Source organism: Sturnira hondurensis, unplaced genomic scaffold, assembly GCF_014824575.4.
Source record: "Sturnira hondurensis isolate 20B ecotype Veracruz unplaced genomic scaffold, ASM1482457v3 Scaffold0008860, whole genome shotgun sequence".
NCBI lineage: Eukaryota > Metazoa > Chordata > Mammalia > Chiroptera > Phyllostomidae > Sturnira > Sturnira hondurensis.
The window spans coordinates 5,564,639-5,579,442 of NW_028081491.1; the positions used below are offsets into that span (position 1 = coordinate 5,564,639).

General features: G+C 42.3%; 1 protein-coding gene across 1 annotated transcript in view; it reads right to left on the reverse strand.

Annotated features, from left to right (window-relative positions):
• The window catches only part of SHC3 (SHC adaptor protein 3), a 136,829-nt gene extending 122,852 nt beyond the window's left edge, over window positions 1-13,977 (reverse strand). The window contains exons 1-4 of the mRNA XM_037056243.1: window positions 13,906-13,977; window positions 11,441-11,560; window positions 8,204-8,257; window positions 2,913-2,964 (exon numbers count right to left, since the gene is read on the reverse strand). Coding sequence (XP_036912138.1) covers window positions 2,913-2,964; window positions 8,204-8,257; window positions 11,441-11,548 — 214 coding nt within the window. The 5' untranslated portion in view covers window positions 11,549-11,560; window positions 13,906-13,977. The remainder of the gene's footprint in view (window positions 1-2,912; window positions 2,965-8,203; window positions 8,258-11,440; window positions 11,561-13,905) is intronic.
• Between the last annotated feature and the right edge of the window lie 827 nt (window positions 13,978-14,804).

Here is a 14,804-nt window from a genome sequence, read left to right on the forward strand (position 1 = left end):
ATATGTCCAGTGAATTCTGATTTCCATGAGTTTGAAAAGGCACTGTGGGTGAAAGTACTCCTGGTCATGGCTCAAAGCAAGACAGCAGCCTCTACACTTCCATGGCTCTAAGTCAGACTGCATAGGACTGAACTCCTTCAGGCTTGGATACTTATTTCACCGCTGTGGCTGTAAGCGGGGATCACCTGCAGAGCTTTTAAAAATTACACGTGCCTGGGCCATACTCTCTGAGGACTGAGCACTGAGATTTTTTTAAAACTCCCCTAACTGAAGTGTAGTTCAGCAGTCCTTAAGCTTTTTGGCACTGGGGACCAGTTTCATGGAGAGTAGGAGGGGAGGATAGTTTCAGGATGATTGAGCACATTATGTCCAAGCTCACTGCCTGCTGTGTGGCCAGGTTCCTATCAGGCCTGGACCAGTACTGTTCCTAAGCCCGAAGGTTGAGGACCCCTGGTGTAGTTCATGTTGAGAACCACTGATCTAGGAGCCATTAGAGATGTCCAAAAAATATCTAGGGTTGCTTAAAGTTAACTTGGAATAAATAAAAGTAGAGAAATAACTTCAACAACAACTGTTAACCCTGGGCTGAAACTGGGGGAATTCTGTGCCTGGAGAGGCACAGTCTCCCACCTACCCCCTCTCCTAACTTAGTGGGATCTTGGGGTGATTGAAGGAGTTGGCCTCTTTTAATGGGTTAAATTGTGTCCCTAATGACAAGTATGTTGCAGCCTTACATCAAAATGTGACCATATTTGGAAATAGGATTATAGAATAACTAGTAAAGGTGAAGTCAGGCTGATTTGGAGGGTCTAATCCAGAGTAACTGGTGTCTTAAATGAAAACGGAGGTACGCTCAGAGCACAATGCCACGCAAAGATTAAAGATTGCAATGATGCACCCATAAGCCCAGGATGCACATAATCAGAAGCTGGAAGAAGCAGGAAAGATTCTCCTTTATAGGCTTTAGAGTAAGTGTGGCCCTGCTGCCAACCTGACCTCAGATTTCTGGCCGCCAGAACAGCAAGACAATGATTTCTGTTGTTCTAAGGTACCTAGTTTGTGGCGTTTGTACAACAGCCCCAGCAAACTAATAATACAGGCTCTAACTGGAAGAATGAGCTTGTGTTGATCCATCATAGCCTTTCTTCTCACCTAAGACAAACACTGGTTATCCTCAGATATTACATAAAAGTTGTTTCATGTTCAGGAAGTGGTGGACTACAGCGTGTTCGCAAGGGGTGTTAGGGACAGTCCTCAACTCATCAAGACCACCATGACCCCTTCCCATCCACTCTAAAAACTTTATGATTATCCCACCTCTGGTTTATGAGTGACGATGTGACAATTATAGTACATTATCTGCATTAGAACACCTCATCTATGAAGTCCCCCACCCCCAAGACACCCCAGTGACAGCTTAGAGCGGAGCTCCAGCACACCTGCAGGAGAATAACACTAACATTCTTTGTAAGATCTTATCTTCCCCCCCAAGAAAGAAAAGGCATCCCCACCAAAGCATGGCTTACAAACCATGGCTAGAAAAGGTTCTGATGGAAAATCACCTTCACACACTTACATGGGAATGCAAATTTTTACAGCCAGTCTGCACAGTGATTTGCTAGTTCCATTGATGCATCAATAATCTAACACTGTTTCTCTGCAAATGCCTCTTTGCGGGGCACATAATATTGTGTGGTAGAACATAAGGGGCCCTGGAGGCTCCATGGACCTGAAGGCCAGATCTCAGTACAGCCACATTATGGATCAGGTAACCTGATCTCTCTAGGCTGTCAAAAATGTCCAATGTGGAAGCCCTGGCTGGTGTAGCTCAGTGGATTGAGTGCGGGCCTGTGAACCACATGATGGTGGTTCGATTCCCAGTCAGGGCACATGCCTGGGTTGCAGGCCAGTTCCCAGTTCCTGGCAGGGGACACACGAGAGGCAACCATACATTGATATTTCTCTCTCTCTCTCCTTCCCTTACCCTCTAAGATAAATAAATAAAATCTTTTTAAAAAAATGTCCAATGTGGAGATGAGGGGGGACAAAATACAATGCTAAGATCTTATTTGAATTGAAATTTAAAAAGAAGAAAATATATGTGTAAGTATATAAATTTTAGAAGTTCTTCAAACTAGAAAAACTTAACAGTTGGTACTGGGGTGAAAGGTGGGAAGAGTAGAAGAACCAGTAGGTAGTAGATAGGAGTGTTGTTTTGTAGTGTTTAAAACCCCACTAGTGATATTAGTCAGTGAGTTCTGAATTGCAGTTGTGTGGTATGCCAGTGACTGCCGGGTGTTCAAGGGCAGCATACCCTTAGGCCACCCACCCAGGCTCGTTAGCATATAGTGAGTGGGACTTTGGTTTTGTAAGTTATTTTAAAAATGGGGTTGTGGTATTCAGGAAGAGCCTAGGAGTAAAGGGTCCATGAGGATGGAAACTATTTGAATACCTCAAACCCCCCACCCAGTCTATGTGGCTTTGAGAGGTATAAGGAGACAACACCTAAGCTTGAACACTGGCCTTCAGGGCTGTGCAGTGCAGGGTAAGTTTTCTCAGGGAGACTTAGTCAGCAGTGGGCACACAGGAGCTATATATCCCATCAAGAGGCCAGATAATTTGTAGTTTTCTGTTTGTAACAGAGCCACTTTCAGAGTATGAGTGGGAGTTGCACTGAGCAGGGCAGGTGCTCCAAGTAGTAGCTGGCTGGATACAGGTATGCATTTGGCACTCACAGACCCAGCCAGGTGTGCTGTCACACTTAACTACTGGCAAATCTTAGCGATGATGAACAATGAGACATGGCTCATTTTGGTGAAAGGGGCTAAGCTGATAGAGACATTTATATTAACATCCAGTGTCAAGCCTGACTGTATTTGAGTAAAAGATTACAAGGGTCAAGCATTGCTTACCTCTGCGATTAACAGGGTCCTTAGCTACATATGCAACATAGTCTGTTGTGTCCTGTCAAAAAAAATGAGATGTTCACATCACTAATCACAAGTGAGAGACACACAGTGCACAAACTAGCTCAGGAATGAAATGCTGCCCAATAGCAAGCCCATGAGGCAACATTTCTCAAACTATACTGAGGGCAGAAATCACCAGGAATCTTGTGAAGTGCAGATCTTCTGACTGCAGTGGGGCAGGTGGAGGTGTGCTCAGGCTGGGCCCTGAGTTCTTCATCCACAGCCAACTTGCACACAGCAGTTCTGCTGCTTCCCCAGCCCATGCTTTGAGCAGCAAGAATGTGAAGGGCACCTGTTCTCTTCAAAAGAAGCAAGAGCAACAAGTTGGATCACTGAGGAGCTTTAAAAACACTGAGTCCCACCCACCAGGTTATCTGATTTACTTGATTTGGATGTGAGGCCTGGGGATCAGGAATGTTTGAAAGCTCCTTGATGATTCCCATGTGAACCAAGGCTGAAAACCACTTCTGTTAGCTCTGGAACTGACAGTGGTCCTCAGACTTGAGCTGGTGTCAGAATCCCCTGCAGGGCTTTAAACGCAAACTAAGTCCCACTTCCCATTCTATGGGTCTGAGATGAGGCCACAAAATGTGAACTTTTGACAAATTCCCAGGTGATGCTGCTGCTGATGTTCTGCAGGGCCACTTTGAAAACCATTGGTCTAGAGAAAACCAAGCAGTAGATGTTCAAAGATGGGTTGCAAACACTCCATCATGAGTGGATGAGATGCAATGTTTCCTTTCTTCTTGGATATGAGTAGTAATTTTAACACTTTTAAGTGTTTCAGAAATATGGGCTCAATTTGAAAGTCTCATCCCGGCACATGAAACATGAGTCTTTTTGCCTCCTCCTCATCTAATCAGGGCATAGAGGACACTACAGCCTCAGAAGCAGGCCAAGGTAACCACACGGATTGTTTCTAGACAGTTGAAGGAACTGAAAATTCTCTTGATTTGAGAAAGCAGAAACGAGTTCTCTGCAAAGTCAATGTTTTCAACATTCAAAAAAGTCTCAAGGGGGGTGGTGGGCAACTGGGAAAGGCCTATCCCATCATTGCAGGTAGTTTCCAAATATTACTGTTTCAAAGGGCTGCTAGGTTATTGATTAGCTTTCATGTTTTCAGGACCAGAAAAATTCTCTGTCAAGAGTTCTTCATTGTTAAGTCCTATGGGCAGATGACGCCTACTCTCTCTACAGAGCTCCCAGAATACCCTCCAATGAGAGAGGGGAGGAGGGTAAAAGTGTGTGGGTAGGTGTACAATGCTCATTGACCACATACTGCTGGGCAAAGGTGGGTGAAGGCACTTTCTGTACATCACTGCCCCTAGAGCTCCCAATGACACAGACAGACTGAGCAGGAGAGGGAGACCTCCTCCAGCATTCTTCACATAATGGCCCGCTCCACCAGGGTTACTCCCCAGTGTGCAGCCCAGCTAATCTGTTTGCTCTTCTCACTCAGCCACTGTCCATTAATAGATTCAGAGAATAACCTGAGAAAGGAAGTAGAAGACACTCAAATCCATCCACCTTGGCTTCCAGTCATTTCCATCATGGAAAATCTGGGTAAGACTCTGAAGCTGTTGGCAAAAGTAAGAACTGTAGCTTGTAATCAAAGACCCTCATCCTGGATTCAGAGATGTTAACGTCAAAAGTTTTCTTAGGTAGTGGTAGTGTTTCTCAAACTGAGATCCATGGGACCTAGGGTTGGGCTGATGTATTACCCAGCATTGGAAATGTCACCAAAATTTCCTTTTAATTTGGCATTTTCATTTCCATGATAATCTTAAAAATTAACACAAGAATATTCAGGATCATCTGAATGACCACCATTTTACTGTGTTCTGTACACAGTTTCAGTGCCAAGATTTTTTGTTGGATTTCCAACATTATTGGTACCAGGTTTTTAAAAAGTTAGACAGAAAATAAGTGTCATCTACTCAGAAAAGACTACATGCCTTGACCCCACCTGAAGTAAATTAATGTCACATTTATACACAATGATGTACAACTAAGTGTCTGCTTGAACAGAAGAAATTAGTGGGAGAAATGAGTCATCTGGCAATTATGAAAGACGCTGACCTCAAAAGATTCCAAACACACCATGGTGGCCAGTGCTAGAGTCACACTAGGAGCAGAGATTTCATTTCAGAAAAATTATCCATCAGAATAAATTAATGTTACCTTCAACACTATTGGCTTTACTGTGTTTATTGATAAACTTCCAAGTTTGATTTGGATTAGTTCAATAAAAAGTATAATGTAGGTGTCTATATTTTATTTTTGTGCACATTTGGGTAACAAAATTAATTTGAGTCAACATGTGGGACACGAAACAAAATTCTTCTTTTAAACTTTTTATTCCAATCCGAGAAACTCTGCTCAGAAGGTGTGATGTGTTCCTGTCACTCTGATGGTCAATGGTCAAACCAGGACTTAGCTCTTCTGATGCCAATGTTAATTTCTTTTGTCACACTGGGGGAATACATTGTTGTTCAAAAAATTGTTCTTGACATCACATGGTGAGCAAATGAAGTTCCAAAGATGGGGCTGCTAGGTGCTCATTCTGTATTTACTCATCTCTGTTCTCACTCTCCAAGACTTACTGAGCCTAACCATTATTCTGGCATTCTTTTGGTGGTCTTCTAACATTGAAAATAATAGTAGATTATAATTAATGTGTGCCCTTTTTTTTCTTGGAGAGATTAACATTGTTTCCTAATCCATCTATTTGACATTTCAAAATACTATTTTCTTATGTGGTAAACTGAGGCACAGAGCAATTAGTAGATGTACACTTGGCAGAAGAACAATGAAGAGAACCTAGAATTGTTGGTTTTATTTAAAACACCCACCAGCTATAATAATTACAAACCAAGTCATTATGGGAGGTCATGGACAACGTGATATGCACTTGGATTGCTTACAGTAGAAGTGGAAACTAACCAGGCTTCTAACAGTGACATTTTCTAAGTCAGAAAAAATCAGAATGAATATAAAATGTTATGAATTTCTTTAAGGGTTTCTGAATGCTTCTGCTTTTAAATGAGGAGGTGATAGGGAAAATTGCAAATAGTTCACTGACCTGTGTGCATTCTAGAGAGCCAAATAATTTTAACACAGGACAATGTATTTGGCTTCCCATTTGCTAGATCTCTGCATCTCCACTCATGATATTGTCATGAATGTGAAGCTTGAGACAAGTTCCTGAAAGGACCTATCAATGCAGGTGCGCAATGTTTCTGCCTTTTATTTTTCAAACTGGGTCACCCTCCAAATTTAGGAAACTATTGTCCCAAGCATCACATTGGGAAAACAAGTAGATAGCCACTGTAAGTTAATTAGAGGAGATACAGAAATAGGTAAAAGCATAAGTACAGAAATGTTTGTAGAATCAGTGTGGGCACAGAATAGGTGTACATGCACATCTAGATATAATCCTCAAGAATACACCTTTGATGGGTTTGATTACAGAAGACTTCCACTTTCTAAATGTACAACTCAATGAGGTCTTTCATTTTATGGAGAAACATAAGAAATCAAAAGATTAGAAAAATAAAAGAAAGGGGAGGGGAAGGACAGGGAGGGGAGGGAAGAGAAGGGAAGAAGGGAAGGGAAAAAGAAGAAACTACCATAAGCACTTTGAAAACAAAACCCTAAGTATGAAAAAGAGCCAAAGTCCATTAAGTGAGATGGTTAAATGGTGGTCTGAACATCCTTTGACTATTCAGCAGAAGTTTAAGGGCAAAGAACCATCTGCAGGGTAGACATATTCCTTCTTTTGACAGTGCCCTTGGCTCAAGGGTCTTAGGCCGGGAGACACCCAGGCCTCTCCCTGCAGCCAAGCTCTCTGGGCAGCAGCAACACTGGGATATGCATGGGGTAATGCATGTGGTGATGCCCCTCTGAGGACTATAGCAACTGGGGGAGGGGAGGGTGAGCTGCTGGTTCTCCTGTAGCTAAAACACTCTGTGCTGGGATTGCACTACCCTTTGGAAATGTAGAGATTGGAGCCAGCAATGAAAATCGCTCCCTCAATTTGGATTTCTATGTGCCAACAGCAGTTATACAGTCAGATTACACATGTAGAAGGAGCCTGGGAGAAAAAATCTGTAAGATAAACATGGGTGTGGGAAAACTCCCCCCTGGGCTAGAAATAGACAAGGTTCTGCCTTGGGATAAAGAGTGATATGTTCACCAATTACTTAGGTGACCTTTGACCAGTAATTTTTTATTTGCAATCTAAGCATTGCCTACTGATAATTTGGCAAAATAGTATAAAACAACAATTATAATAAAAATACCAGTATAAGCCACTATTCTTTCATTATAAAAACTATTTAACAACAAAAAGACATCTTTCCAGGCTATAGAACAATTTTTTAAGTAAATTTAGCTCCAAGAAAAAGTCCTCTGTTGTCATAATTTTTATATGTTTCTCTGGACTGGTGAGAACTTTACCCAGACCAATGAAAAATAACATGATAACATTTTGGTGTGGGAGGGTCCTTTTCTCCCCTTCAGTGCTGGGAAGAGCTGCATATGTTTTCTCCCTGGTACCCTCTGCTCCTCCATCCTTGTGACTGATTTCCTGCCTGGGTTTTTTCAAAGGGCAGGACTGCCCACTGTGAACAGTCAGGAGTATGCTCTCCTGACACTGAACATGAACACTGACATTACAGCATCACATTCCTGACCAAATGTGGGGAGCCAATTCCCTTGTTATTGTACCGTCTTCATAAAATAAATGATGCAAGAACAGAACATTCTCATTCTGTTCTATCTCTTTCTGTCTTTGCACCTCCTTCCCTGTTGGCTAAACAAACCATTAAAAAGACTACAGTGTTAAATTTGGGGGAATCCCAATTTCAAATATTTATGAATAAAACAGACTAAGTAAATTTGCAGCATTAAAGTAGATGTAAAATACAAAAACAGAAGACCCTAGTGGAGGTCCAACAGAAAAACAGGAACAAAGCAGGGCATACAGAATCAGGAGACACTAGAAAACGCTGGAAAGCTCTTTCATTGCCTTTTAAGAAAGCCAGTGCTTTGAGGATTGTTGACAGTTCTTGGCTAATGAAATAATTTAAAAAGCTTATGAAATCAAGAGAGGAAAATAGTTGGCATTACAATAAGCTTTCTTGATCATATCCTAATAGATGCACCTTAGAAGCAGGGCTCCTTCTCATCAATTCCCAACAAGATCAAGAGAAAACAATGCCAACGGCACTTACCGGGTCCCCCCCAGAGGCGAAGGAGATGGACTGCATGTGGTGATTCGCTATAATCTGCCAGACCCAAAACAAGAATGACATGTGCCATTATTACCTTTCCATGTTTTGGAAAACCTACTGTTTGTTCACAGGTAATATTAATCAACAAAGTTTCTCAAAAATTAGTAAAATTGTTACCCAACAAAAATAACTATAAAAGTAGTAACAACAGATAACCTTTAATGAATTTCACAGCATGTCAGCTGATCATCTAGCAGCTTTGACAGAATTAGCTCATTTAAGCTCGACAATAGCCCTGCGATATAGGAGCTGCTGTAATCCCATTTTGCAGACACGGAGCCTGAGGCCCAGGGGGACCAAGTGGCTTGCTCAAAGTACTACAGCTAAAATGGGCAAAGCTATGACCCAACACAGAGGGTCTTAACGACCATGCCTCTTTGAGAAGAAAAATGTCTCACCCACACACCAAAACATTTTAACTGTGTAGTGTCTGCTTCCAAAGACATATGGGAACACCCCATAGCTGGAGTGGATGGAAGTGTGGCCATCCCCCACTTCAGTGTATTTGCATCATGTGCTCATAAATTGGAAAGCCTACATCCAAGACCAAAATCAGTACCATCAGTCACTCTTATAATTAATCTATTTAAAAACTAATGAGAACACTCTAAGTTCATTTTTGAGTGGGAAATTTCCATTAGCATTATAAACTGCAGGACATAGTAGAATTTACCAGATGCTGGAAACTAGAAACTGACCTAAATTTAAAAAGCTACATAAGATTTCCAAGCCACTTTTATGTTTTTAAAGACAATATAATGACATTGAAGTAAATTTCTGGGGGTCGGGACAGTACTCCTGTCTCCTTCCCAACATAACCAGGTTTATTTTTGCTCAACCCCATCAGGCCCTCACTGGTGGGCAGTCAGAATTTACAGAGCTGTAATCCTACCATCCAAGGGATTTTTCTATCCATGCTACTGTAAAGCCCAAAGCAAAACTGTAATGAATTGTAAGATAAAATAAGATATTTTAAATGCCTACTTCAGTTTTGGAGGCATGCAAACCTACTCAGGATCCAGAAAAACCTGAGCATATAGTAGTCATGTTTGGGGGAGTGTCAAAAATTATACACAGATTCTTGACTACACAGGGACAGCACCTCCAGCCCTGGTGTTGTTCAAAGGTCAACTGTAAATGACTGAAAACAATGAGTACAGCTCTGTAGCCTGTGCCCAAGCCCAGATGAATCAAACAGTTGCCCTTTGCCACTCTCTGGAGTCCTGCTGCTAGGCCAGGGCTGGAGGGCTCCTTGGGGAGCAATGAGGACATAGCAATCCCCGAAAGAAGAAAAACTATGACTTCTAAAATTAAGTTTTTCTTATTTACTTTTTTGCTTATTTAACTATTGGTTACAAATCAGCTCTAAACTGAGACTTTGGAAATTGAGGTAGAGACTAAGATTTAGAAGGAAAATGGAAAACACATTGGCTCAACATGATGCATAACCATAACTGTGTGTGTATGTGATCCCTCTGGCTAAGAGAGTTTAAAAAGAAAGCTAATTAACTGAAAACACACCTCTTTGCTCTGAGGATGTTTTCTCTCTTTTTTCTTGAGACCTCTGCAGAGGGGATCAGGCACAGCCTTTCTGCTGTCAGCATTGGGAAGGGAATGTCTGCTTGGCTTGTTCTTAGCATGCCACAGCCAGGCCCTCAATTCAGCCAGACATGAGAGCCTGAGGGCTGTGAGCTTTGGCTCCTTTCCTCAGACTGTGCTCATGATGTATGAGATGGCACCCCCAGGACTCACTCCCACCACCTATTCCAAGAGCAGGACAATGAGAACTGGTCACACCCAGCCAGCCTCATGCCAGGACAGAGAGGGCCAACCAGGTGGCCTAATCCTTTCTGCTCTTTCTGAGCTTGCTTCTCTTTATTTTGAGGTGGGGAATTAGGTAAAAGGAAAATTAAGAGATAAGATGCCACAGAATTGAGGACCAGAGTTTTAGGATTCCTAGAAACAAAAGGTGCAATAGCCACATAGAATAAGAATGGGTGTGGGCATATGAGTGCAAAGCTGAGGGGACCAATCTCTGTTAGCCATAGCAGGTGCTCAGCTTGGGGCAGCCCCAGAGAGAGGCTGAGCCTGTTAAAGTCACTTAATCCACCATTTAAATTATAGGTTAACCCATCTCTTAGAAGTGCCAATGAGAAAAGACAAAAGATTATCCATTACTTGAGTGGGGACAAAGGAATGGAGTGAGAAGTGGTACCCAGTATGGTGACACATTGTCAGTCAAAAAGTGTTTATCCCTATGTCTCTGGACTGCCCACTTTTTACAGTGTTGATACATCTGATTTCTAGCTCACACTGCCAGCAATGAAGGTCCAGGTTGAGCAGAGCAGGTGAAGACACTTACAGTTTGAGTATTTTCACTTGTTGGTCTCCAAGGCAGCTATTCACATATACATTTGAACCATGATATTAAACAATTGCCTCTAATTGTTTTTTGATAAATGTCCCTGGAATGAGGCATTTTTTCCCTTGGTAAGCTGTGAATCAGGTCAAAATGGATAGCCTTGAGAATAAGGTCTTCCAGAAAATGACCAAATAGGTCATATAATGATATCACATAACCATTATTTTAGCTGAGGGAACTAACAGCCAGAGAAACCTAAGATAGATACTCCAGAGAAATCCAACAAACAGAATTAGCCTTAATAAACATCGCTGCTGTGCTGACTATGTCAGCAACAAACTCCTTCCATGCTGGGAAGGAAGCCATGGACCTGCCATAGCATACGAACCCTATGAAGCTATAAAATGTGAGAGGCTCCAAAATAGTGACCCACTAGGAAAAAAATACTGTCAATCACCACAGCATAACAGTCATTTCAAAGATAATAAAATGTGCTGTAGAACCAATGGAATATGGCATAAGAGAAAACAAAACAGAGGCAAGGAGATTAAGAGGAGACTTTTGACATTGTAAGTAAATCAATGATTTCATATATTATCCTAAAAAAAAGGTAATGTATAAAAGAATTAAAGAGAATCAACTCCATCTATCATACTGTTGGTGACCCTCCAAAGTAGCCAGTCAAATTTTGCAGGCTCATAAAGGTGTTACACAAGCATATTCCACATGGCCCTAGGAAAGATGGAAGAGGGAAGCCTGTGAAAAACCCACTGTGGGGCCCCTGAGTGGAGTAGGGTGCCTGAGAGCCTACAGACCTGTTTTGAGTCTGGTGTCCGCAGGTTCAGGCTGGCAGTGGATATGGTCAGGGAGATGTTCATCCCCGAAAACTGGAGGTTGCTCTTGCCGAAGATGCTGGACAACATTTTGCTTGGAGGCTGTGAAATCAAGCGGCATTATTTTCACTTTTGGAGGCCACACTGTTGGGGCCTCTACATTGTTCCTATCTGCTACACCCCCAAACCTCAACCTTCCCACCCTCATTAGACACATGAAAATTGTGCTTCAAATAAGCTGGGAGTGGGGAATCTGACACTAACACAAACATTCTAGAATGTGCAATATGGGAATTGTAAACCATCCACTATGCACACAATGAGATTAGAAAAAGGCAGAGCTGTCAGTGTCCCAGCTAGCTCATGCTGGCATGCACCTCAGGGCATGACTTGCTAGCCTGGGGAAAGGGCCACAGGTTGGAGCCGCAGCTTTGCAGATTCAGAATGTAGCTTCATCCCACCAAGAGTCATACCAGTCAGGGCCAGACTAAATCAGTCCAGCTCAGGAGCTATGAACAATACCATTTGAGTCATGAGAAAGCCATTGCTGAAGGAATGGAATATGAATGCTTTGGCTGGCACATTCTCTGGGTCAGAGCTCACATGGGCAGTCCAATTAGAATACGGTGGCTCTGGAGCCAGCACAAAATGGATAGACTCAGCTCGGCTCTAATTGGTACATCCATCAGCCCATAAGAAATGTGCTTGGCACAGGGACCAACAGACTGCATTCTCCAGCTAGCCACTGCCTCCCTGGGTCCCTGCATAGGTGCTGCCAACCCTTGTCTCAGTCCAATGCTAACCCTCCAACCATCCTGTTCGGATTAAAATGCACCCCCTTTGATACACCAATCAACCCCAGTTCTTAATCAGACAGGCAGTTTATGAGTGTACGACCAGAGCCATTCAAAGACAGAGTTTCCTGGGCCCTGATCAAGTATACCTGGGGTGGAGCCTAGAAGTCAGCATTTTTTCCACCTCCTGCACCCAGAGAACCAAGAGGGTAACCCAAGACTTGCTGGTAGGGTGCTACCTGGCTCTGAAAGAGGAGGATCACTTTCTCTGTTCTCATACATTCTCCTAGTTCCCATATTCAAGATTCTGGAGGTATGCTTGGTTCCCCACGTGCCCTGTGTGATGACAGGAACTCAGGCCAGCCCATATGAGCCTTCACCCAAAGTTCTCTGCCTGAAACTCAGTTGCCCTTTGGGTCACAAATGTCATCAAGCTATGAAGACAGAAACAACTCACAGCCCTGAGACAGTAGAGGCAAGCACATATCCTGTCCCAAAATGTCAGCCTCAGGACAGATTCAAAGATACTCAGAGGGACACTCTCTCACATTCGATCCAGGCACAGAAAAGTTCTGATAGTGGGTATTTAGTTATGTATTTACTAGACACTTAAGAAAAGAGTTTTTATGAGCTTTTTCTTAATCCAGTTTTTCTTTTCCTTTCTGGTCCAAACACCTCAAGATTAAAAGGTTGAGTACAGGAATGTAACACACAGTCCTGGTCTGGGCTGGAGCTTGGCTCTACCACCTACTTGCACCATGTGCTCTCTTCTCTGTGCCTGAGTTTTTATCTCTGTATAATGGGGATACCCAGTGGCATTCTAGAGCTGCTTGTGCTAGCTAATAAGAGACAATTATTAAATGTTTAGGAATTTTATGAACTGGCCATTAAAAACAGCTGCAATTAAAATTAATTTATATAAACTTACAATTAAATAAACTATATATTTTTAAAATAATTACTCAAAACTCATCACTTCCTGATTTTTGCCACATCAACAATTACCTATGCAGTTCAGTTTATGTCCATTGTACCTGTGTTACATGTGTGATGGAGATACCATATGATGGTATCTGCACATCTCTTCCCAACTCCAACTTAGAGATGTCATGTTAGAGCCTGAAATTATCCATGGTGGAATTATTTACACACAGAAACTGGCAAACACTATGAATTTAGTGCTTCTCCGTCCCCCACCCATGAAAAACCATTGTGAAACTTACCAGCACACCACCGAGGATGTCTGCCACAGAGAGTTGTTCAAATGAAGTAAATTAATGATTCCCAAGGCTTAGAAGACTGTCTGGCCCTGTTTTACCAGTCTGTTATCCTTGTCCCTACTCTTAAGCCCACAGTGAGTAAGCAGGGTGCCGAATTTGGGTTGGCAGCAATAGCTAACTGTCTTCGTTAACCACTTGGCAGAGAGAAGGAATCTAAGCTCGTTCTGTTTTTAAAAGTGACAAGAGCCACTGCAAGCTACACCCTTTAAATTAAAGGATGGCTTTTTGTTCTCCCCAGATTAAAAAAAAAAGTGACAAGAGACAGGCCATGAAAAGAAAGAACTGAAAAATTGCATGTGATTAAAGATGCTGAATGGTGACAGGATAGTGAAGAAGTAGAGAAGACACAGATGCAGAGCTGTGAGGACACTACCTTTCTCTTCCTGAAGGTTCCCTTGGTGCCAGGAACAGCTTCACAAACACGGCTGATGGCTTCCCTTAAGAGGACAGGAAGAGAGATTCATTTTATCATGTCAATCAGAATTAAATAACCCAAAGACCCTACAGGTGCGTGTGCCCTGAGAGCAATAATTGCCTGTGTATACTAGCATAGAAAATAGACTTGCCAGCTAGGGAGTCACCCAATTTCTCCTCCAAGCAGAACACAAACAGGTCATCTTGACCTCTGACTGGCAGTACCCTAGTTTTTTCTGTGGTAGTTGCATACTCATGTGCACTATGTGTGTATCAATGCCACGTGTTGCTTTAGCTTTTGTTTTCTTTTTATGTTTGGTTAAGATTCCATTTTAGAGAATCGGTCCCCTGAAATGTACTCTGCATGTTCTGTTCATGGTGATGGCTTCTCTTAATCAAGTCCTGCTATTAATCAAGAGCCTTCTGAACTGAATCAGAATGTCATTTTGAAAAATGTGGTCCTTCGAGTGTTATTCCCAGTGACAAGACAAAATTCTGAGGTATGCTAAATTAAATTGCAGCAGATACTAGGGTAGGATAAAGAGGTAAGGGGTTAATCAGTTAATAGCCTAGAGCCAAACCCAACAAAAGACTGCCCGCAATTCTGAATGTGTTTTGAAACTGTATATCAACCTTGGTGTCTATTTCAGCTCTTATCTAGAAAGAACAGCCAACCACCAGACTCTGCCACATCCTGATTATGCTGGAACTTTCCAACTGTTGCCCACAACCAATTGAAAAGTTCTCTGCACCTGTCCTAAAACTACCCCCAGTTCACCTTTTTCCACCCCATTTATCTGTAGTCAGTGTAAATTCTTTCAAAAAAGCTTCCATCTTCCTCTCCACACTCATTGTATG